The sequence below is a fragment of the Thalassophryne amazonica genome, chromosome 1, assembly GCF_902500255.1.
Source record: "Thalassophryne amazonica chromosome 1, fThaAma1.1, whole genome shotgun sequence".
Classification (NCBI taxonomy): Eukaryota; Metazoa; Chordata; class Actinopteri; order Batrachoidiformes; family Batrachoididae; genus Thalassophryne; species Thalassophryne amazonica.
Window position 1 is genome coordinate 20374700 of NC_047103.1, and position 25635 is coordinate 20400334.

General features: G+C 41.2%; 1 protein-coding gene across 6 annotated transcripts in view; it reads right to left on the reverse strand.

The window, feature by feature from the left end:
- Nucleotides 1–1078: 1078 nt before the first annotated feature.
- The window catches only part of cdh19 (cadherin 19, type 2), a 93509-nt gene continuing 68952 nt past the window's right edge, over nucleotides 1079–25635 (reverse strand). For 2 of the 6 annotated variants that reach the window (XM_034166798.1, XM_034166810.1), the window contains 2 exons: nucleotides 24383–24634; nucleotides 1079–5133 (listed from right to left, as the gene is read on the reverse strand). In XM_034166798.1, the coding sequence (XP_034022689.1) occupies nucleotides 4625–5133; nucleotides 24383–24634 (761 nt within the window). In that variant the 3' untranslated portion in view covers nucleotides 1079–4624. Of the gene's footprint in view, nucleotides 5134–8243; nucleotides 9298–24382; nucleotides 24635–25635 lie in introns of those variants that run through there. The other 4 variants (XM_034166827.1, XM_034166843.1, XM_034166818.1 and 1 more) reach the window with 4 other exon arrangements.

Below are 25635 nucleotides of genomic sequence, written 5' to 3' on the forward strand. Positions count from 1 at the left end.
ATCAATCAATCAATTTTTTTTATATAGCGCCAAATCACAACAAACAGTTGCCCCAAGGCGCTTTATATTGTAAGGCAAGGCCATACAATAATTATGTAAAACCCCAACGGTCAAAACGACCCCCTGTGAGCAAACACTTGGCTACAGTGGGAAGGAAAAACTCCCTTTTAACAGGAAGAAACCTCCAGCAGAACCAGGCTCAGGGAGGGGCAGTCCTGCTGGGACTGGTTGGGGCTGAGGGAGAGAACCAAGAAAAAGACATGCTGTGGAGGGGAGCAGAGATCAATCACTAATGATTAAATGCAGAGTGGTGCATACAGAGCAAAAAGAGAAAGAAACAGTGCATCATGGGAACCCCCCAGCAGTCTACAGCAGAGTTTGATCCTCGGCGGGTGTGTCGTCGAGTGGGGAAAAACGGTTAGAGATGTGAACGGGTTGGCGGTGTACACGGGGCTTCTGTTTAGGACTACGCTTCCTCCTCACAGTCACCCAGTCGGCCTGCTTTCCCGGCTGCTCGGGATCTGCCAGGGGGTAACTAACGGCGGCTAAGCTACCTTGGTCCACACCGACTACAGGGGCCTGGCTAGCTGTAGAATTTTCCACGGTGCGGAGCCGAGTCTCCAATTCGCCCAGCCTGGCCTCCAAAGCTACGAATAAGCTACACTTATTACAAGTACCGTTACTGCTAAAGGAGGCCGAGGAATAACTAAACATTTCACACCCAGAGCAGAAAAGTGCGGGAGAGACAGGAGAAGCCGCCATGCTAAATCGGCTAAGAGCTAGTAGCTGCGCTAAGCTAGCGGATTCCTAAAAACACGCAAAGTGAATAATGTGTAAATAATTTAGAGGTGATTCAGCAGAAGGAGTGCTTTAGTTAAGGCACGTGAAGATTACACTGGGAAACAAATCGTAATCTAGATAACTAGAGCAATCTAACTAGGAATAATAGCAATATGCTCCAAATCTGGTAACTTCTGTAAAACATTTAATTGCTGCTGCTGAAAGTTAAAGGCCATGACCAGTTGTCATGAGTTCTATGGCAAGTCAGCAAAAAACAGTCAAATTATACACCACAATGTACATTTAAATACAAAAGCTTTAATAGGTGAGAATGAGGCTAAACTGCAGGGAAAAAAAATTAGTACAGTAATTTTCGATGCATAAAACAATGGATAAATTTCACTGTTCAAGAAAAAAAATACTCATTAATATGACCTATACTGGCCCAGCAGAAACATAAGATAATCAGAGAGACCTACATGGCATCAAACTCCACTGTAGCCTCTCTAGAAATATCTTAAAGGACAGTGTGTCAGGTATCATACGTCTGGAACTAAAAAGGCTTTTACAGGTGGCAAAAATTAAAACGGTAGAAATTCTGAGACCGTAAAATTACTATGAGCCTAATGACATTACATAAGGGAATCTGATCTGCCAGAGTACTGCTGTTGGGGATGGTATTGAATTTGGACAGCTGTTTGGGTCTGTTTGTTGTTTCTCTCTTTTGTGTCTCTCCCTGTATGTCTTATCTGTTCCACATTGTCCGCCTCTGAGATGCTTGGGGACAGTGACACAAAGACCATATTTTTGTTGGACACCTAAATAAATCCTCATCATTTGACTGGATTCTATGGCATGTGACATTTATTGTGTCTCACTGCATGGATAGTCTCTAGTGTGCATTTTTGGTACTATTTTTGCCGTTATTTTTGCACAGCTCCATTAGCTTGTAAGAATGTCTCCTTGATATCCATAAGTTAAATCCCGCCACATGTCCTCTGATTCCTGCTCCAAGAAGAAACGCCTCCAATTTGCAGTAAAATATCAAAATAAATACAATTATGCAGATTTATTTAGGTGTCATATAAAACAAATAATGAATGACTTCATGCAGTAGAAAGATGGAATGATGCCTCTTGAATGGCATGTTTCATCTTTACTCATTCTTACCATTGCCCTCATAACATTCATTATTTTCATATTATCATAGCAACTTAGGTCTGACTTTGAATATGTTCAATGTCAAATTAGAAGTTACATTCTCTAAGACCACCTATCACTATCTATGTGGAATATAAACCATGGGCATTTCTGGCACAGTTATCCTCAATATGTGATCAATTTTGAATGAACCTGAATTTCATATTGATGCTTCAGGTAAAATGCGATGGTATAACCTGAAAAGCCACATATGCCTTCCTATTCATTGCTAATGGTAGCCATGTTTCTGTCACCTCTGGTTCAGGAGTACAAGCCTTTTGAAGATTAATGGCCAAATACATTTTTGCAGAACAAGCAGAAATTTTCAGGATGGGCAAAGAAAAATTAATGGAATCTCCCTTGTGGCTTTATTCTTGTTGGTTTTCTTTTCATAACTTTGCTTCTGGAAAGGTTAGGATCCTGATTTGAATGTCATTATGTTTTAAGGCATGAGAAACTCTTTACCATGATTATCTAGTGGTTTCAGATATGAACTCCTTTACATAATATTCAGATTTTAACATTTTAGATCCCTGTGCTATGGACAGTGTTGTGAATTCTCATACTTCTGTTACATTTTCATTATCACAGACTGAAGCATTTGCTTATACCCCCATCACGCTAGAGGCCGAATGACCCCGAAGTGAGCCTGAATGAAAATTTGGCCCACATTCTGGGAGTGTTGAGGTGCATTCGAAAACATCGACAGCATTGTCAGAGCATTCTAACCAGTTGGGTACAGTTGTGCAGCTGCCTCGAATGTTTTACACATGTTCAAAACAGTCGTGGTGCAGCCGAGGTGGAACCACTATCGAACAGCAGTTGAAGTGCCGTCTGACTGCAGTTTAAACAATCGGATGGCGTGAAAACAGCATTCATGACATTCTGATCATGTTCTGGGGGATGTTTGATATGTTTCCGCCATGTGGAACGGGAGTCAAATGTCCTGAATGTGCTTAAATGCACCACAAGTGTGCTGCTGGAGTATATTCTGTTGGACCACAATTGTGCGGCTTGTAAGTGCAATCTTATTGTTCTTACTGCAATCTGGCAGCTGTCCAGGTTCTCTTACTGTGTTCCACGTACATTTGTACTGCAATTGGAGGCTAATGCACACGGCACGTGCATGAATCAGTCAGGGTGTGTCGGACCGCAGTCTGGGTGTTCGGACAGCTGTCCTCCGCAATTCTTATTCCCTCCCAGATGTGGTACAGATTCTGTTCATACTCAGTCACACTAAATGTGATGGCGGTATTATGCAGAGGGTTCCAAAGCACCTTCCATAAACCTTCTTGGCTATTCTCTTTAACTTTATGGACATTGATGGGATGTTTGTCAGAAATGTGAACTCTGACTCAAAGAAGAAATAATCTAAAGGGGAAATTATATGCAAATAAGAATTCAACAAATACGATGGGGGCCACATTGGATTCCAATATGTTGCCATTTCCAATACTTGAAACTTCTGGATAATCATTGCAAATAGTTTCTCATGTCTTAATACATAGATTAATTGATATGATAGAATTAATTAATAGATGCATAAATTTGTCCTTTACCTTTCCAGAAGCATAATTATGCAAAAAGTATGTGAAATGGGCACCATATTGGATTTTGAAAAAGTCACGGGGGGAGGGGTTGACGAATTTTATTAAGCATTTCTGCACGTTTTTCTGGACCTATCCTAAAAAAAACCTTTTTTTTAATCTTACAACTGTTGGATTAAATGTTGCCCCATATATTTGCTTTAGACAGAAATCTCGACCTTTTGATTTGCGAACCTGAAACATTAATGGAATCATCCTAGTGCGGCCAAGTGCTAAAATATGTTTAGAAATCCTCAGTAAGGTGCTGTATGTAGTTCTGGGGGGATACAATTTCAACTCAGAATTGGGGAAATTCTGTATTATGTGAAATTTCCATGACCATAAATTATGTTCAGGGAGACGTTCATTCCCTGAAAGAGGACCAGAATTTGTCTTTATGGTAAGTCCTTTCTGCACATCCAAAGTGGGTCTGCATGGTGATTTAGCACAAGGCAGGGGTGGGGTTTGAACCAGGAACATTCTGCTCTGAAACTAAGCGCACTAACCACTTTTCCACAACCCCTGCCCAAGACATTTTCTTTATAAATATGGAAAATTTGCAATTCAGAGAAGAATTGTCTGGGCTTCTGTTTAAGATAATGTGCTTCAAAATGTTGTTTTTGTAACTTTAAAACAAAATAAGGTAGAGTAGTGGAAAGAACTACATAATCGTAATGCTCTGCAAATTCAAAGCCCGGAAAGGTACTTACTGTACCTTAAGATGGTGCACCCTGGGAGCCCATTAGAAACATTATCAGGAACCATACTTATGTTTGCACAGTTTTCCGAATTACTACAATTTTTCTGCTTGTAAAATATTTTTTCTCATTTATGGTTTCCTTTCACAGAAACAGTAATAAGACTCAACCTGCAAATTGCTCATTAACAGGAAGCCACTTATGTTGAACTACTTGTCTCAGCAAACAAAATGCCACAGATACGTGAGGCATTCCAGCAAAAGGCATTTTTACATTGCATATTTAAGTGTTTTATTTACTGACTTTATTAATGCAATTAATTGGTTGATTGTTCCAAGAGTGCACAGCAAGTAGATGTCATTAGAAGACGGTGTCCTCCTCGGCTCCTCCATACCACGGGGTAAGTCTCACCAAATGGCGCGTGGAGCTGCTTGGCTCTGGACTGAATTCAGGAGTGGATTCCAGTGAGCTGAGAGACCCAGCAGCGGACCCTGTCCCCTCATATGTGTAGGTTCTGAGGCAGTCAAAAGGGGGTGCGTAAGGATCCTGATCCGCCTCTTCCAGCCTGTCCAGAATGAACTGTCTGAAGACCTCATCCTCGGGCCCAATGAGGTGAGACTCTCGGAGGGACATCCGTATGCTGGCCCTGACCTCCTCCTTTAGGAGCCTCCTCTCTCTTCTCTTGGGGCGAGGACGCAGGGGGATGGCCTGGCAGAAGTCCAGTTCTGCTCCTCCACCGCCTGCTTCTTGATAACACAGTACCTTTTGTGACACCGTCTCTGGCAGCTCCAGCTCCTTCACCTCCACCTCCAGCACTTCCTGCTGTTTGCACCTGTGTCGCCTCACTATTAGCATTAAAAGTGACAGTCCTGCAGGCATCAACACAGCAGGAGATCATTACAGTTAAACACCAGGGCATGAGCTTAGTGAGGGGGAAAAAACACCTCAGGTGCCTGATGGGGTGCTCGGAATGTACATGAGTAAAAATAACACACGACAGTCGGCTCAAATGTTCTTCAGTTTGGGTTGACAATGAAGAAGTAATGCCAAATCAATGAATCATAGCATATTTAAACTCTTAAATATCTGGGTGTGTGTGTGTGTTTGGGGGGGGATTGTTGAATCAAGTCTTGGCGTAATAAGGGTTTAATAATAACTGTTGGTGATCCAGGCTGATTTTATGTTTCACAAAAGCAGCCAAATATAAACGGTACACAAGTTACCACGGAAATGTATTCTATGCAGGCAGCTTGGTCCTGATCATGCAAATAGCCGAGCTTGTTTAATTGTGATCTCTGTCGGTTTAGTCAGCTGTCATTCAAAATGAACACAGGTGTGTACAGCAAAAAGTAGGTGTGGTCACCTATGTGGAGCCTGCTGCTTACAGGTCTGACCTTGGAGCATCACCACTGCAAAGCAGAGACTTCCAACCTCTCAACATCATGAGATGGTCATCACGAAGTACATTTGAGGTGCTTATCTGTATCAGTTGCTTGTGTGCAATCGATGAAACCTTAGTAGTGCCAGTCTTCACCAACGGGAGGCATGAGCTGAGATACTATGCTTAGGAAATGTGCCATTTTCCAGTCTATAATTCATCCTGATTAGGATTCTTCCATGTTCTCACAGTGTCTAAAAGGTTCCTAAGTTCTTATCACACACATAATAATGTGCATACAATGTGCAGTTCATTGTTGTGTTCATACCATGAACAATGCCATTGCACAAACGTGTTTGCATGTCTGTCCTGCACTTAACGATACTGCACCATGAACTGCAAGTTTTCCTGTGTCCGCTGTCAGAAAAACAGCTGCCATGTCAAATGTGCCCTTCAACACAACTATGCTCCATGTGTGCATGGTTTGAAGCTAATTTCTTTCTGTGCTTTGAGCACCATGGACAGTGTCTGGCACATTTCTTTCACAAAGCATTCCACAAGCCACTGCTGTGTGAGCTTATCCATGCCACATTTGTACTACACTCAATAAAAATATAAACGCAACACTTTTGGTTTTGCTCCCATTTTGTGAGATGAACTCAAAGATCTAAAACTTTTTCCACATACACAATATCACCATTTCCCTCAAATATTGTTCACAAACCAGTCTAAATCTGTGATAGTGAGCAGTTCTCCCTTGCTGAGATAATCCATCCCACCTCACAGGTGTGCCATATCAAGATGCTGATTAGACACCATGATTAGTGCACAGGTGTGCCTTAGACTGTCCACAATAAAAGGCCACTCTGAAAGGTGCAGTTTTGTTATATGGGGGGGGGGGGATACCAGTCAGTATCTGGTGTGACCACCATTTGCCTCATGCAGTGCAACACATCTCCTTCGCATAGAGTTGATCAGGTTGTCAATTGTGGCCTGTGGAATGTTGGTCCACTCCTCTTCAATGGCTGTGCAAAGTTGCTGGATATTGACAGGAACTGGTACGCACTGTCGTATACGCCGGTCCAGAGCATCCCAAACATGCTCAATGGGTGACATGTCCGGTGAGTATGCCGGCCATGCAAGAACTGGGACATTTTCAGCTTCCAAGAATTGTGTACAGATCCTTGCAACATGGGGCCATGCATTATCCTGCTGCAACATGAGGTGATGTTCTTGGATGTATGGCACAACAGTGGGCCTCAGGATCTCGTCACGGTATCTCTGTGCATTCAAAATGCCATCAATAAAATGCACCAGTGTTCTTCGTCCATAACAGACGCCTGCCCATACCATAACCCCGCCGCCACCATTGGCCACTCGATCCACAACATTGACATCAGAAAACCGCTCACCCACACGACGCCACACATGCTGTCTGCCATCTGCCCTGAACAGTGTGAACCGGGATTCATCCATGAAGAGAACACCTCTCCAACGTGCCAAACTCCAGCGAATGTGAACATTTGCCCACTCAAGTCGGTTACGATGACGAACTGGAGTCAGGTCGAGACCCCGATGAGGACGACGAGCATGCAGATGAGCTTCCCTGAGATGGTTTCTGACAGTTTGTGCAGAAATTCTTTGGTTATGCAAACGGATTGTTTCAGCAGCTGTCTGAGTGGCTGGTCTCAGACGATCTTGGAGGTGAACATGCTGGATGTGGAGGTCCTGGGCTGGTGTGGTTACACGTGGTCTGCGGTTGTGAGGCTGGTTGGATGTACTGCCAAATTCTCTGAAACGCATTTGAAGACGGCTTATGGTAGAGAAATTAACATTCAATACATGAGCAACAGCTCTGATTGACATTCCTGCTGTCAGCATGCCAATTGCACGCTCCCTCAAATCTTGGGACATCTATGGCATTGTGCTGTGTGATAAAACTGCACCTTTCAGAGTGGCCTTTTATTGTGGGCAGTCTAAGGCACACCTGTGCACTAATCATGGTGTCTATTCAGCATCTTGATATGGCACACCTGTGAGGTGGGATGGATTATCTCAGCAAAGGAGAAGTGCTCACTATCACAGATTTAGACTGGTTTGTAAACAATATTTGAGGGAAATGGTGATATTGTGTATGTGGAAAAAGTTTTAGATCTTTGAGTTCATCTCATACAAAATGGGAGCAAAACCAAAAGTGTTGCGTTTATATTTTTGTTGAGTGTATATATATATATATATATATATATATATACACACGTATGTCAGTGAAACCCCAACTAGGATTATGCTAATATGTCAAATCTGACCTAGTCTACATGTCTATGGAGAATGCACCACACCAGTTTCTACTGTATTTTGAAGTTGTACAGGTTCTTCCTGCATCTTCCCACGTTTTTGTGGATGCTGTGGACACATGGCTGAGTGTGGCTGGTATAAGATTGGGCAATGCTTGGGAAGAGCTTATGGAGTCATTTGACTGGATAGAGGTGTTTAGTTGTGCAAATGTTTGCTGGAGAGCAAAAGTCTAACTCAGTCCTGATGCTTCCTGTCTTACTATATGGTTGAGACTTGGACACTAACCAGTACCCTCAGGTGATGACTAAATTCCTTTGGTACTAGGTCTTGTCAGAGTTTCCTTGGGTACTACTGGAAGGATTTTGTGTCAAATGAAGGCTTACTTGAGGAGACTCACACAAGTTGTATCACTTGCACTGTGAGGGAGCGCCAGTTATAATTTAGGCATGTGGTGGTTTCTCTGGACGTGATCCATCATGCAGGTGGACCTCAGTGACTGGAGGAGGCCACACAGTCACCAAAATTTCACCTGTCTGTGTCAGATGGATAGTTACTTTTAAGAGGTGGCGATGAATTGATTGTCTGCTTGGGAAGTTGCTGATGGGTGGCACCAGCAGATGCTACTAGACCAGAGACCTGACCACGTTACACAGGCAGGGAACACAGAAAAGGTCTCTTGGATTTGAGATGTATGAATGTTCTGGCTGGAGTATTAACTCCCAAGAGGACTTTATTTTTTTCTACAAGCTGGAGGACCACCTGCATTCCTGAATGCTGTTGGACACGACTAACCTGTGAACTTTTCAGCCGACACCCAGCTTTGCATTACCATTACCAGATAAAACGAGGCTGTAAAAAAAGCAGTTGTAATTGTTGCTCATGCATAAATGAAGATTCTAAAAAAAAATAAAAATGTTTGCTCCATGTGGCACAGGCTTCTAAAATCCAAATTAACAATCTTTGTTGTGCTGGCGTGTTTTCACCTGGCATTGTGCTCATCTGCCACAATGTTAGCATAGCAGGTATCATCATTAATCTTTCATGTGATGGGCGCAGGGAGGACACAAAGCAGCCGAGGTCATAATAAAGCTCTTCACTATGCAAACCTATCAATGTCCCACGATGGCATTGCTTCTGATGTATTGCAACCAATACACTCATTACCCGACACCATCGCTCTGCAAGCTTTCAGCATTTTAACAGTGTGTGTTAAAGGCACGCTGGTGAGCTTCAGAAGCGGGATTCAAATAGAAGTGGAATTTGTTAATGAAAGAAAACCAGGCGTTTACCACACGTTTGTATACTTGCCAAAATGATGTGATGAGGCACTGCTTTAGCTTACACTAATTCAACAGATCTGCTGGAAAAGAATAACTTGCATAACAAAATATCACTGATTTTATTTTCTGTGCTCTTAACATTAGCTGATGTTTCTTTGAAGATGACACCTGTGTGTGTGTGTGTGTGTGTGTGTGTGTATACATATATATTTCTTGGAGTTTGGCCACTTTAGCGTGTGATTATTTTTATGCCAATCATCTTAGACATTTGCTCGTATTCAAAGTTGGAACTCTTTGGCTTCTCTAAAGAAAAATTTCAGTTTACATCATTAGTGAAGTCCTGTGTGAAGCAGCACAGCAACTCGAGTCCTCTGCCATGTTTTGATTTTATTTATTAAATAAACAAAATAAAGTACAGTTTCACCAAGTCCAAATAAATTTAGCAACAACCTGCTTTTTCATTTCCACTGACGTCTGGAGAAATGATTTGAACATTCTTGTGCTTATTGTATTCTAGTAGTCTTGTACAGAACTGTATTTGACTCCGCTACTGGCAAATATCCAGTGTTATAAAAAAAAAAAAAAAAAAAAAAAAAAAAAAAAATTTCCTGGTCCCGCCTCTTTGTCTGAATTCAGCACAAAATAAAGGCACCACTAACCCTAATTAAAATCTGTTGAATAGCAACAACAGCAAATTAAGCAAGATACCATATATTCCAGACAAAATGTTACACATCTGTCCAAAAATGCATTACAAAGAGAAAAAACTGTCACATTTGTTTTTCAACCTTGGTGCTGTTGCTTCATGGAACAAAAAACAAAATGAATTTAATCAACGCATTATTAATTTTATAATGGAAAAATGTAGCATTAGTGAGCAGAAGCTAACAGGCTATTACTATTTGATGGTAAACTGCCTTGTGTTACCACTGAACAGATGAGAACATGAAAAAGGAGCCAAACACCTCACTAAATATCAACTTTTTATTATCCATTTTGAAGACATTACACTAATGCTATGTTCACATGTTGGCAGAAGAAAAAATGGCACGCCGGTTGTCATAGACTGTAGATGACAGAGGCAGACGCTCAAGATTTGCTATGGCAATGAACCATTATACTCAACAAAAATATAAACGCAACACTTTTGATTTTGCTCCCATTTTGTATGAGATGAACTCAAAGATCTAAAACTTTTGCCACATATACAATATCACCATTTCTCTCAAATATTGTTCACAAACCAGTCTAAATCTGTGATAGTGAGCACTTCTCTTTTGCTGAGATAATCCATCTCACCTCACAGGTGTGCCATATCAAGATGCTGGTTAGACACCATGATTAGTGCACAGGTGTGCCTTAGACTGCCCACAATAAAAGGCCACTCTGAAAGGTGCAGTTTTGTTTTATTGGGGGGGGAGGGGGGGGATACCAGTCAGTATCTGGTGTGACCACCATTTGCCTCATGCAGTGCAACACATCTCCTTCGCATCATCCGTGCAGAGAACACCTCTCCAACGTGCCAAACGCCAGTGAATGTGAGCATTTGCCCACTCAAGTCGGTTTCGACGACGAACTGGAGTCAGGTCGAGACCCCAATGAGGACGACGAGCATGCAGATGAGCTTCCCTGAGATGGTTTCTGACAGTTTGTGCAGAAATTCTTTGGTTATGCAAACCGATTGTTTCAGTAGCTGTCCGAGTGGCTGGTCTCAGATGATCTTGGAGGTGAACATGCTGGATGTGGAGGTCCTGGGCTGGTGTGGTTACACGTGGTCTGCGGTTGTGAGGCTGGTTGGATGTACTGCCAAATTCTCTTAAACGCCTTTGGAGACAGCTTATGGTAGAGAAATGAACATTCAAGACACGAGCAACAGCTCTGGTTGACATTCCTGCTGTCAGCATGCCAATTGCACGCTCCCTCAAATCTTGCGACATCTGTGGCATTGTGCTGTGTGATAAAACTGCACCTTTCAGAGTGGCCTTTTATTGTGGGCAGTCTAAGGCACACCTGTGCACTAATCATGGTGTCTAATCAGCATCTTGATATGGCACACCTGTGAGGTGGGATGGATTATCTCAGCAAAGGAGAAGTGCTCACTATCACAGATTTAGACTGGTTTGTGAACAATATTTGAGAGAAATGGTGATATTGTATATGTGGCAAAAGTTTTAGATCTTTGAGTTCATCTCATACAAAATGGGAGCAAAACCAAAAGTGTTGCGTTTATATTTTTGTTGAGTATACACAGAGAGTTGGGTCGCGGGGGCAGCAGATCAAGCAAAGCCGCCCAGACCTCCCAATCCACATACACCTCCCCCAGCTCCTCCGGGGGAACCCCAAGGCGTTCCCAAGCCAGCCGAGAGATGTAGTCCCTCCAGCATATATACACTCAACAAAAATATAAACGCAACACTTTTGGTTTTGCTCCCATTTTGTATGAGATGAACTCAAAGATCAGCCACTCGGACAGCTGCTGAAACAGTCGGTTTGCATAACCAACGAATTTCTGCACAAACTGTCAGAAACCCTGTCAGGGAAGCTCATCTGCATGCTCATCTTCCTCATCGGGGTCTCGACCTGACTCCAGTTCGTCATCGTAACCGACTTGAGTGTGCAAATGCTCACATTCGCTGGCGTTGGGCACGTTGGAGAGGTGTTCTCTTCACGGATGAATCCCAGTTCACACTGTTCATGGCAGATGGCAGACAGCGTGTGTGGCATCGTGTGGGTGAGCGGTTTTCTGATGTCAATGTTGTGGATCGAGTGGCCCATGGTGGCGGTGGGGTTATGGTATGGGCAGGCGTCTGTTATGGACGAAGAACACAGGTGCATTTTATTGATGGCATTTTGAATGCACAGAGATACCGTGACAAGATCCTGAGGCCCATTGTTGTGCCATACATCCAAGAACATCACCTCATGTTGCAGCAGGATAATGCATGGCCCCATGTTGCAAGGATCTGTACACAATTCTTGGAAGCTGAAAATGTTCCAGTTCTTGCATGGCCGGCATACTCACCGGACATGTCACCCATTGACCATGTTTGGGATGCTCTGGACCGGCGTATACGACAGCGTGTACCAGTTCCTGTCAATATCCAGCAACGTCGCACAGCCATTGAAGAGGAGTGGACCAACATTCCACAGGCCACAATTGACAACCTGATAAACTCTATGCGAAGGAGATGTGTTGCACTGCATGAGGCAAATGGTGGTCACACCAGATACTGACTGGTATCCCCCCCCCCAATAAAACAAAACTGCACCTTTCAGAGTGGCCTTTTATTGTGGGCAGTCTAAGGCACACCTGTGCACTAATCATGGTGTCTAATCAGCATCTTGATATGGCACACCTGTGAGGTGGGATGGATTATCTCAGCAAAGGAGAAGTGCTCACTATTACAGATTTAGACTGGTTTGTGAACAATATTTGAGGGAAATGGTGATATTGTGTATGTGGAAAAAGTTTTAGATCTTTGAGTTCATCGCATACAAAATGGGAGCAAAACCAAAAGTGTTGCGTTTATATTTTTGTTGAGTGTATATGTGTATATATATATATATATATATATATATATATATATATATATATATAAACTTACAGTATCGTCCGAATATGAAAGCTGCTGATGGATTTGGGCTCGTAGTCAGAGACCTGTTCGCTTCACTTCCATGAAGAACTTGCTAACAAATGGTCAGGAATTGTTAGCTGGTAAGATTTCAATGTGTGTGTGTTTTCTGATGCTGTTTAGATGTTTATGGGGTATGTTCATGTCCGAGTTGGTTTTCTAATCGTGTTTTTAGCTTTCTGGTTCGTAACAAATGGGATGCGCGTTTCAGGCCGATTTTCATGGTAGTATAAGATTACTTAATTGCCATTTGTGTAGCAGCTAGCTGTTAACAAAGCAGACTTGTATGGGTGGCAAGCGAATGACAAAATAATAACCGACCTGGTCCATTTAGCTTTGTGCTAATAATTCTCCATGCGTCATTTCTCTTGGTAACATCATGAAAGTAATTTCTGCTTTTCTGATACAATAATCGGTGCATGTCCACCAACAGAATGAGCTTGTTTGTTTGACCCCCATATAACAACATAGGGTTTATCCTTACAGCTGCTGAAAGTGTGAACAGTTTGAAATTTTTAACTTTCGACAGAACAGCCTGCCACGGTGTGGGGTATGCTGCTCTCACTGCCAGCGGAGGCACAATTTTCTGTTGCCTTCTCACTGAAAACAATGGAACATCCAGTTTTCCATCTGCCACTTATTGCCCACATCAATCAATCAATCAATTTTATTTATATAGCGCCAAATCACAACAAACAGTTGCCCCAAGGCGCTTTATATTGTAAGGCAAGGCCATACAATAATTACTTAAAAACCCCAGCGGTCAAAACGACCCCCTGTGAGCAAGCACTTGGCTACAGTGGAAAGGAAAAACTCCCTTTTAACAGGAAGAAACCTCCAGCAGAACCAGGCTCAGGGAGGGGCAGTCTTCTGCTGGGACTGGTTGGGGCTGAGGGGAGAGAACCAGGAAAAAGACATGCTGTGGAGGGGAGCAGAGATCGATCACTAATGATTAAATGCAGAGTGGTGCATACAGAGCAAAAGGAGAAAGAAACACTCAGTGCATCATGGGAACTCCCCAGCAGTCTAAGTCTATAGCAGCATAACTAAGGTATGGTTCAGGGTCACCTGATCCAGCCCTAACTATAAGCTTTAGCAAAAAGGAAAGTTTTAAGCCTAATCTTAAAAGTAGAGAGGGTGTCTGTCTCCCTGATCTGAATTGGGAGCTGGTTCCACAGGAGAGAAGCCTGAAAGCTGAAGGCTCTGCCTCCCATTCTACTCTTACAAACCCTAGGAACTACAAGTAAGCCTGCAGTCTGAGAGCGAAGCGCTCTATTGGGGTGATATGGTACTTTGAGGTCCCTAAGATAAGATGGGACCTGATTATTCAAAACCTTATAAGTAAGAAGAAGAATTTTAAATTCTATTCTAGAATTAACAGGAAGCCAATGAAGAGAGGCCAGTATGGGTGAGATATGCTCTCTCCTTCTAGTCCCCGTTAGTACTCTAGCTGCAGCATTTTGAATTAACTGAAGGCTTTTCAGGGAACTTTTAGGACAACCTGATAATAATGAATTACAATAGTCCAGCCTAGAGGAAATAAATGCATGAATTAGTTTTTCAGCATCACTCTGAGACAAGACCTTTCTAATTTTAGAGATATTGCGTAAATGCAAAAAAGCAGTCCTACATATTTGTTTAATATGCGCATTGAATGACATATCCTGATCAAAAATGACTCCAAGATTTCTCACAGTATTACTAGAGGTCAGGGTAATGCCATCCAGAGTAAGGATCTGGCTAGACACCATGTTTCTAAGATTTGTGGGGCCAAGTACAATAACTTCAGTTTTATCTGAGTTTAAAAGCAGGAAATTAGAGGTCATCCATGTCTTTATGTCTGTAAGACAATCCTGCAGTTTAGCTAATTGGTGTGTGTCCTCTGGCTTCATGGATAGATAAAGCTGGGTATCATCTGCGTAACAATGAAAATTTAAGCAATGGCGTCTAATAATACTGCCTAAGGGAAGCATGTATAAAGTGAATAAAATTGGTCCTAGCACAGAACCTTGTGGAACTCCATAATTAACCTTAGTCTGTGAAGAAGATTCCCCATTTACATGAACAAATTGTAATCTATTAGATAAATATGATTCAAACCACCGCAGCGCAGTGCCTTTAATACCTATGGCATGCTCTAATCTCTGTAATAAAATTTTATGGTCAACAGTATCAAAAGCAGCACTGAGGTCTAACAGAACAAGCACAGAGATGAGTCCACTGTCTGAGGCCATAAGAAGATCATTTGTAACCTTCACTAATGCTGTTTCTGTACTATGATGAATTCTGAAACCTGACTGAAACTCTTCAAATAGACCATTCCTCTGCAGATGATCAGTTAGCTGTTTTACAACTACCCTTTCAAGAATTTTTGAGAGAAAAGGAAGGTTGGAGATTGGCCTATAATTAGCTAAGATAGCTGGGTCAAGTGATGGCTTTTTAAGTAATGGTTTAATTACTGCCACCTTAAAAGCCTGTGGTACATAGCCAACTAATAAAGATAGATTGATCATATTTAAGATCGAAGCATTAAATAATGGTAGGGCTTCCTTGAGCAGCCTGGTAGGAATGGGGTCTAATAGACATGTTGATGGTTTGGATGAAGTAACTAATGAAAATAACTCAGACAGAACAATCAGAGAGAAAGAGTCTAACCAAATACCGGCATCACTGAAAGCAGCCAAAGATAACGATACGTCTTTGGGATGGTTATGAGTAATTTTTTCTCTAATAGTTAAAATTTTATTAGCAAAGAAAGTCATGAAGTCATTACTAGTTAAAGTTAAAGGAATACTTGGCTCAATAGAGCTCTGACTCTTTGTCAGCCTGGCTACAGTGCTGAAAAGAAACCTGGGGTTGTTCTTATTTTCTTCAATTAGTGATGAGTAGTAAGATGTCCTAGCTTTACGGAGGGCTTTTTAATAGAGCAACAGACTCTTTTTCCAGGCTAAGTGAAGATCTTCTAAATTAGTGAGACGCCATTTCCTCTCCAACTTACGGGTTATCTGCTTTAAGCTGCAAGTTTGTGAGTTATACCACAGAGTCAGGCACTTCTGATTTAAAGCTCTCTTTTTCAGAGGAGCTACAACATCCAAAGTTGTCTTCAATGAGGATGTAAAACTATTGACGAGATACTCTATCTCACTTACAGAGTTTAGGTAGCTACTCTGCACTGTGTTGGTATATGGCATTAGAGAACATAAAGAAGGAATCATATCCTTAAACCTAGTTACAGTGCTTTCTGAAAGACTTCTAGTGTAATGAAACTTATTCCCCACTGCTGGGTTGTCCATCAGAGTAAATGTAAATGTTATTAAGAAATGATCAGACAGAAGGGAGTTTTCAGGGAATACTGTTAAGTCTTCAGTTTCCATACCATAAGTCAGAACAAGATCTAAGATATGATTAAAGTGGTGGGTGGACTCATTTACATTTTGAGCAAAGCCAATTCTAAGTCTAATAATAATAGAAAGTCTAATAATAGATTAAATGCAGTGTTGAGGCTGTCATTCTCAGCATCTGTGTGGATGTTAAAATCGCCCACTATAATTATCTTATCTGAGCTAAGCACTAAGTCAGACAAAAGGTCTGAAAATTCACAGAGAAACTCACAGTAACGACCAGGTGGACGATAGATAATAACAAATAAAACTGGTTTTTGGGACTTCCAATTTGGATGTACAAGACTAAGAGTCAAGAGTCAAGTGGGGAAAAACGGTTAGAAATGTGAACGGGTTGGCGGTGTACACGGGGTTCTGTTTAGGACTACGCTTCCTCCTCACAGTCACCCAGTCGGCCTGCTTTCCCGGCTGCTCGAGCTCTGCCAGAGGGAAACTAATGGCGGCTAAGCTACCTTGGTCCGCACCGACTACAGGGGCCTGGCTAGCTGTAGAATTTGCCATGCTGCGGAGCCGAGTCTCCAATTCGGCTAATGTTATGTGAACATAACATTAGCCTTACCTTAGCCTAGCAGTCTTCCTTATTTCATGGTGGTGGATATGCAGCTTCATGGTGCATTACTGCCATGTTCTGCTCAACAAAGTTGCTTAGTGCCTCATTCTGATATAATCAGTATACAAGAGCAGCTTGTCACACATGTAAATGCCATCTTGTGGCCATAAATGACAAAGTGTTTTTGACTCAAGTGTAATGACCAGCCAAATATATAAGCGCTACGTTGCTTAAAGTAGAGATATTCTTGCTGTTGACTCTGAGCCCACATGTGCAAGATGGCTGCCTCATGTATTCTGCATCTGTTTAGTGCATCTGTTGTGCACATCCTCAGAAATTAACGTGACATGTCTGCATGCTACCGCATAAACAAATTGCAGATGCCGTATCGAGATGGTATCAGCAAACAAATAAACAATGGCCCACGGTTTTAAAGAGAAGTTGTGTGGCAGAGTGCACATTTTCCACATTTATGTGAGGTGTCATTTCTGTTGCATAGCAACAAATGCCTATTGGAACAGCTGGCAAGAGATCAGTCAAACTTTACGTTTGTCAACGGCATACAAATCTGGAAGTTCCACATGGTCTGAGTACCTTGTTGTGCATGATGGTGTATCCTCTAGTGGTTTAAAAAGCCAGTATATTTCCACCCGAAGAACTTCTTTTATAGATATCTTAAATTATTCTCTCTGTAACTCATAAAATCTATGTTTTAACTGATTATTCCTTAAAATCAGGTCTTCCTTGGTCCAAGGTGTCCCTCTCCACCAAATTTCACTTAAATCTGTGTGTTTTTTTTTAAATCCTCTTGGAAAAACAAATGCCAACAATAACAAAATCCTCAGCAGAGATGATAAAAATAATAGTTTCTGTTGCGTGCTCAACCCAGTCTTCTTAGGAATGTTTTTTTTTTTGTTGTTCTTTTGTTTTTAACTAATTACACACAGATGATTGCACATGCGTAACCTAGTTGGCAAAGATTATCTCCAAATACTTTCCCGAAACTTTTGCTGCTTTTCTATCACAAGAGTTTTGGCTGGCACATGAGTATTTGACAGAATTTGGAATTTTGCTTCTTTGCACCACCACAATAGATTCAAAATTATGCAGTCGAGATGTGCTTCTAGTGTAAGTTTACAGCTTTAATTCCAATGGATTGAATAAAAATATTAATGCCTGCACTTAAATCATACCTTGATTGTGTGTTTTCAACTCTGCTGTGGTGATGGTGCACAAAGTCAAAACAAGAGCAATTGGAGATTTCTGACATCCGCCAAGGACTGAAAGGGACTCTGAATAAAAGATATGTGATTCACATCATGACCCGGGCTTTACCTGGATCCGGATTTCACAATGCAATAATTGCATACTGACCCAGAAAGAAAGGTCTGACCGATCAAGATGTTGCAATCTGATATTTAATTCACAAGCGGAAACAAGAGTGTTTTCCTGATCTTGGTTTTACATCATGATGTCGTATCTGTGAAGTAGTTTTGATGTCATCCAAAAAAGTCTACAAAGAGACATCCAGATCACCTCCAAACTTTAAAGAAGTCTTCCAAGGCCTAACAATTTTCAATTTATTTCAATTTACTTTCATTTATATAGCTCCAAATCACAACAAAGTTACCTCAAGGTGCTTCACACAAGTAAGGTCTAACCTTACCAACCCCCAGAGCAAGCACACAGGCAACAATGGTAAGGAAAAACTCCCTCTGATAATTTGAGGAAGAAATCTCAAGCAGACCAGACTCAAAGGGGTGACCCTCTGCTTGGGCCATGCTATCGACACAATAGAAAATACAAGAAAATATACAGGAGATTTTGGGAGTCCATGCTGGTGCACAAGATGGGAGGCTTGCAGAAGAAAAACACCTACACCCATCTCTGGATGGAGTCGCACCTTTAACAGAGAGAAAAAATAACAGAATCAGCGGCAGAAAGACAACAAATACAGTATAATTTGTCAGCATTTAGCAACAATAAAAACAAGAAATAATAAGGTGATCGCCAGCCGCTAGCCCTAACCTTCACTAAAAGACCCAGACTTTAGATAAAGTTGAAGCCGTGGCCCGCTCAGTTTCCTAATAAAATTAATTTAAGAGTAAAAAGCGTAGTAACATGCTATGCTAGCCATACGAAAGGGAAAATAAGTGCTTCATAAGTCTGGACTTGAAAGTCTCTACAGAATCTGTTTTATTGACGCAGGGAGATCATTCCACAGAGCAGGGGCATGATGAGAGAAAGCTCTGTGACCCACAGACTTTTTATTTACATTAGGGACACAAAGTAGTCCTGCACCCTGAGAACGTAGAGCCCAGGCCGGTACGTAGGGTTTAAGCAGGTCAGCCAAGTAGGGAGGTGCCAGTCTGTAAATGATTTTATAGGTTAGTAACAGAACCTTAAAATCTGATCTCACAGGGACAGGAAGCCGGTGAAGAGATGCCATCATGGGTGTAATGTGGTCAAACTTTCTGCTTCCTGTCAAAAGTCTGGCAGCAGCATTTTGAATCAATTAGAGAGCCCTAATGCTGGACTGCGGTAAACCAGAAAATAGAACATTGCAGTAGTCCAATCTCGAAGAAACAAATGCATGAATCAGGGTCTCAGTATCAGCCATATGGGATGAATCTTCACTATATTTTGCAGGTGGAAGAAAGCAATCCTCGTAATATCTCTAATGTGGAGATACACACACCAGTGTGTGGTGAAGATTTGGTGAAAATCTGTTGATGTAATCCTCAAAATCCAACAAAGTGAAACGCACAAATTGAAATCCTGATCCGGATCACCTTCACAGTTTAATGTCATCTTCCATGGCCTGCTATCTATCTGTAGAGAAAATCTTGTCAAAATCCATGCAGTAGTTTTGACGTAATCCTGCTAACAAACAGACAAATAAATAAATGCCGATGATTTTATTACGTCCTTGGCGGATGTAATAATCTGTCATTGTACAAAAGTTATGTTCCCAACTGTAGTTTTCATAAAGATTCCTTGGATTATATGTGGAACAAAATGCAAATGTGTAATAATTTGCTTCGAGAAAAATGACCAAATGCGGTTTACGCTGTGTCTCTCTCAACCCCAGTGGTGCCACTGCTAGGAGGCAACATTTGCCAGCAACCGCATGCTAAATTGGGTAAAATGTCAAAAGTCATTTGTGGCACCGTTCCTGGCAACAATGTCGTGGGTGAAGGACAACAGGCTGCATTATAGTTTCTCTTGCAAAAGACATCAATCTCTTAAATGTAAAAAATGGAACACAAATGTCACATTCCATCATATCCATCCATCAATTATCTGTACTGTCGTGTCGTACTTCGGGCCACAAGGGGTGGAGCCAAATCCAGTGCATTTTGTGAGAAATTCAATTATGTTTTATTTATAGTGCACGTAATGTCTCTGTGGGCTGTATATTGTCCACACCTTCTGCCCCTCTAATTCTTATCAAGGAGAACTCGGTGGACAGACGATCACTGCTGCCCTGACAGGATAGTGAGACATCACATCAACAGTAGAAATGCAACACAAACAAGACGGAATCATTAGACATGACAAAGTCCAGCTGTCGCAGAGAGGGATGGACCTTGGCAAAGACTTACATCTTCATCTTATCAAGATAAAGACCAGAGTCTGAGATGGGATCCTCAGTGACCTTATACCAGACAACGAAGGTGAAGAGGCAGAGGGAGGAGGATGGACAGGTGGATGACGTGGAAAAACACACTGGTAGAAGACTGAAAAAAAAATTAGGAGCATGTAAGAAATTATTAGATTTATATAGGATCCATGGAGAAATGATGGCCTAAAACTTTTCGAAGCAAGCTTGGGATCATTGGGTCATAGATTCAATTCTATCATCAGACAGATCAATCACTAAACTGGCCTTTAGCCAGGTTCTTGATCCCAGTATTACTGATATGTGCAGATGTGCACTTTGCATGGCTTCACCCTTACATCAGTGTGTGTGTGTGTGTGAAGGATCATTGTAATGCACATTAGGCCTGATTTACTAAGTGTATAAAAAGTGTCTGCAGCCCCCATCCCACCCAAAAGCAACTGTGCAACCTGTTTTCCAGTGAGTAAAATACCATGTATTGTCTATTGAATATGGTTGCCTTCATGAATATGCAATTTGGGGTGTGTCTAACCAAGTGTATAAAATATTGAGAGGAGAAAATGAGAAAAGTTTGATTTTTTTTTTTTTTTCAAGCCCAAAAGAAAGTTAATAGGCTAATAATTATATTTGTATATTGGAATGTATGGTGCCAATTGTTGTGTGATTGCAGACATGTATAAATGTGATTCAAAGTGATTTACTATGAGCTGTTTAGGGCATGCATTTCTTTATTTTCATTAAGTAATCTTCTTTAACACATGCCACATTTAAAAATTTATAGTGCCCTATTTATAACAAAGGACGCTACATGTTTATAGAAGAGATGCACAGATGAGAGCATCATCCGAACCTGCTGCCATTACAAATGATAATCTACATGACCCCCACTCGACCATCATTACAATTATTCAAAATTTCAATGGTTTGTTGAAAGCCCAGTCACACAGATAAATACTGCACGGACAAGGAGCTTCTCACTCTATCCTTTGACATACTCGCTGTGCCACCGACATGCTTATATCTGTGGTCCACTGTGGGATATCTGTGGCTTGCTACTTTAATCCAATTTCAATTAATCAGAATGTTATTAATTTCATTACTTGGCCCACCCCCAAACCCATGGATTACCTGCAGTGTCTGAATATATCTGCAAGCCATGCATCTCTAATATCACACAAAGAAATGGACACCGAGTCTGTTTATAGTAGGGTAACTTAAACTATTCAAATCAAATCCTCTTTATTCACAGGTGGTGTTTGTCATGGCAGAGGTGCTGAATTTGAGCTTGTGCCACACACTTGGCACCTCCTGTGAAATGGCACAAACCATTTTCAAGAAAGATTAATTTTTGTTTTAGTAAATGTTAAGTAAATAACATTTTAATTGAAAATGGCTTATTTTGCACAAACCTGCAAGTGGCTGATTGAATTTCATTTTGCCCTTTTGGTCACTGGCATACATAAATGCTCATTTACATACATCTCTCTGTCATGCTACAACATGCCATCGTTTGTGCAGCTATTCTTACTAAATCACCCCCAATTTTTCACCAAACCAACATCCAAAGTTTTAGAATTCCCATGCAATTTAAAACTTGTTATATGGGATCTGAGGAAATTAGGTCCATTAAGTGTCTGCATTTGAAGCATAGTGCAGCAGATAACTGAAACAATCACGCAAATGGTGATAAAAGCATCAAATTTGGGAGAAATACTCCTTAGACATTCCTCTTTTGAAAAACCGATTGACCACTTGACTTTTCAATCGGTGGTCAGGTAGGGGTCAATTGAAGAATTACACAGAGGTCAAAATTAAAAGATGCTCCAATCATATTGAAAAATATTCCACATTATTTGCCTGATCATAAAGATTCCAAAAAAGTATAGTTTGGACTATCTGTGACTGAATTCTATGGAGTTACGGGATTAAAAACAGCAAGAATGGTGACAAAGGTCAGTTTCATTTTGTACAGGGGTCAAAAGTTAAAGTTGCTCCAATTTTGGTAAAAAGTGATGCAAATTATTGGTTGAGCAATAAATGGAATAGTTTTGACAGTGCTGAATGCTTGGTCTCCAAAGTAAAGGTCAAACAACGTCTACGTCTATTGGATTATATGACATGTCACATATGTTACCCCATAATGTGATAAGTAAGGATGATACATGGTCCAAACTATTCATTTTTAAAACCGTGTTAACTCAACTAGTAATTTGCATCACTTTTTACCAGAATTGGAGGAACTTTAACTTTTGACCCCTGTACAAACCGACACTGACCTCTGTCACCATTCTTGCTGTTTTTATCCCGTAACTCCATAGAATTCAGTTACAGACTGTCCAAACTATACCTTTTTGGAATCTTTATGATCAGGCAAGTAATGTGGCATAGGTTTCAATATGATTGGAGCATCTTTTAATTCTGACTCCTGTGTAAAATTCTTCAATTGACCTCTACCTGAACGCCAACTGAAAATTCAACTGGCCAATCATTTTTTTTCAAAAGAGGATTGTCTGAGGACTATTTCTGCCGAATTTGATGCGTTTATCACCATTTGCAGGATTCCGCTCTAAATATTCTCTTATCTGCTGCACTAGCAATATAAAGTCCAATGTAAATGCAGCCCATGTGAAATGAAAATATCTAGTCCTGACACCTGTGAACATCTTTTTAAATGTCTGAGTATATATGGTTGGATGATGTGATGTAAACATGTACTTCATTATTCTTTGGCTTTGGGAAAACCCTTGACATGTAGACTGGAAAATGCAATGAGTGACAGACTAGATGGAGTCCGTCCCCTCCAGTTTGCCAACATCTATCTATATCTATAAAGCAAGAAATGCATATCTCTCTGACTGTTTGTCAGATCGGCCTCAACTTTCGGATATGGCTTGTGCATGGTACGATGATGTGCATCCTTCATTATGAAAATTTTGGGGATTAACTTTCAAAACCATCATTTTGAAGTCATCATCATTATTGGCACAAGACTAAATGTTCTCACCCGCCAGCTTTGACAAAGATCGTCAACAAAGATGAGTCACTCTGCCTTAAACAGATGCCTATCTCTAAAGCGTTCACGGGGGAGAGACGGAAAGAATTAGAGATGAATTATACACAGTCTGACAGATATGGGACACACAGACACTTCTTGTTTTATTATCACAAAGCGGAATGTTCTCGTATGCCAGCTTTGACAAAGATTGTCGACAGAGATGAGTCACTTGCTGCCTTAAACGGATGTCTATCTCTAATGCGTTCACGGGGGAGAGACGGAAAAAGAAAATAATACACAAACAGTCTGACAGATATGCAACACACACAGACACTTCTTGTTTTATTATCACAAGACGGAATGTTCTCACACCACAGGTTCGAGAAAGCTCGTCAACAAAGCTCCCGCTTTTCTATAGGAATACATACTGCATAAGGGCACTGCCGTAGTAACTCAAACAATAAAATTTAGCCCCTCATAAAAAGGGGTCCATAATAAAGTTAAACTTTGTACCATCGAAAACAGAAAAGCAACACACGTCTGCCACGATGGAAATTAGGAGAAGGTGTTAAGTTGAACATGTCAGTTTCTCCCATTTACAAAGCTTAAGTCTGACGGCCACTGCTGCTCATTTTAGATGTCAAAAGCAGGAGTCACCAACTCTGCTCTTGGAGATCACAGGCTCGGCATGTTTTCCAGATCTACCTGCTCTAACTGCAGCTTATTCATAAAGTCTGATGCTTCCTAACCCTTGAACTGTCTAATTAGCAGTGGGTGGGTCGGGGAGTTGGAAAACAAGGTGATTCTTGCTTTCTAGGAGCAGGGTTGGAGACTCCCGCTTTAAAATCTGAACTTGTATGTACTGGAGGTATTATTAAAGAGGCCAAACTCCAAAAAAACAGTGTATTCCTTCAAAATATTGCTACTAATCTGGTATTCTGAACTAGAACTGAGTGGTGCATTACCTGTGAAAGTGGCCAGGCAGACCAGGAGCCCTAACAAGGTCTGCAGGCTGAGCCCCATAGACAAAGCAAGGGCCTCCACCCCTCCAGTGGGACAATGACCAGCAGGCTGACAGCTGCATACGCTGATGGTCAAAGTGCTGGTGCTGGAGAGCGCTGGTGAGCCGCTGTCTGTCACCACTACGGGCAGCAGGTACTGGGTTCGATCCTTGAGGGTAAAAGTACTCCTGCGTGCCACAATACCAGCTGTGTTGTCTAAAACGATGCCAAAAGAGAAAGAGAGAGAAATGCACATGTCAGGGGCCTTAAATGTGACAGCTGATGTTTCTGGGCAATGCAATGGGTTCAACCATGGGCTGACTAACAAGTGAACTCATACCTACGAGTTTATTTAAAATCTATTCTGAACTTGCTGTGTTGAATTAAATTTTCAGTGTGCAAATGTCATTAAATATGTAAAATATAGTATTTGCTAGGTTTTAGCTGCAATTGACACATTTAAAGCATAAAATTAACATTTTGCAGTGAAATACTTTGTGGCATGTGTTTTATTAAATGCATTTATTTGTGATGCTGGCTTTCTATACTGTAGAATTTACCTTTTGTAGAGTCCATTTCTGTTTATTGTAACTTCATGCAGATTTGAACATGCTATGCTACTTTTTTATTCACTCTATTGTGACATACTGGACATTTGAGATTCATGACATTTCTCATAAAATCTCTGAACAAATTAATACTGCTTTTTGCGTTGAAAAAATTAAGATTTTGAGTGACTAGCTAATAGTACCCGTGGGTATGAAGACAATAAGGGAACAGCAATATCACATTTGACTCCAGTGACCATGACCTTCATTCAAATGATTGATGTATGGGTGTCTTTGCCACATATTTTGTCTAAATCACATTGAAAATCAACATCTTTGGCAGAAATGAATCCTTCAAGGACAGGAAGGGGTGTTTAAAAAAAAAAAATCACCATTTCTGTTCAAACAAATGTTTTTTACAATTCTGAGCTGTCACTCTCAGCTTGGTTGGACAGCTGCTAAGAAAAGAATTATGGGTAATCAAGTGATACATGTGCTCATCACAGAAAGTACAGGATTAAGGCCATTCAGTCGTAAAACACATTATTGTGACTCCTCCCAGATGGCTACCAATTCAAATGTGATCAGCTGGATGTGGAAGGGGAGCAATGTGTAGTTCTGAACCTTACAAAATACCTCATTGTGGGATGTTAAGATGGACTACACAGT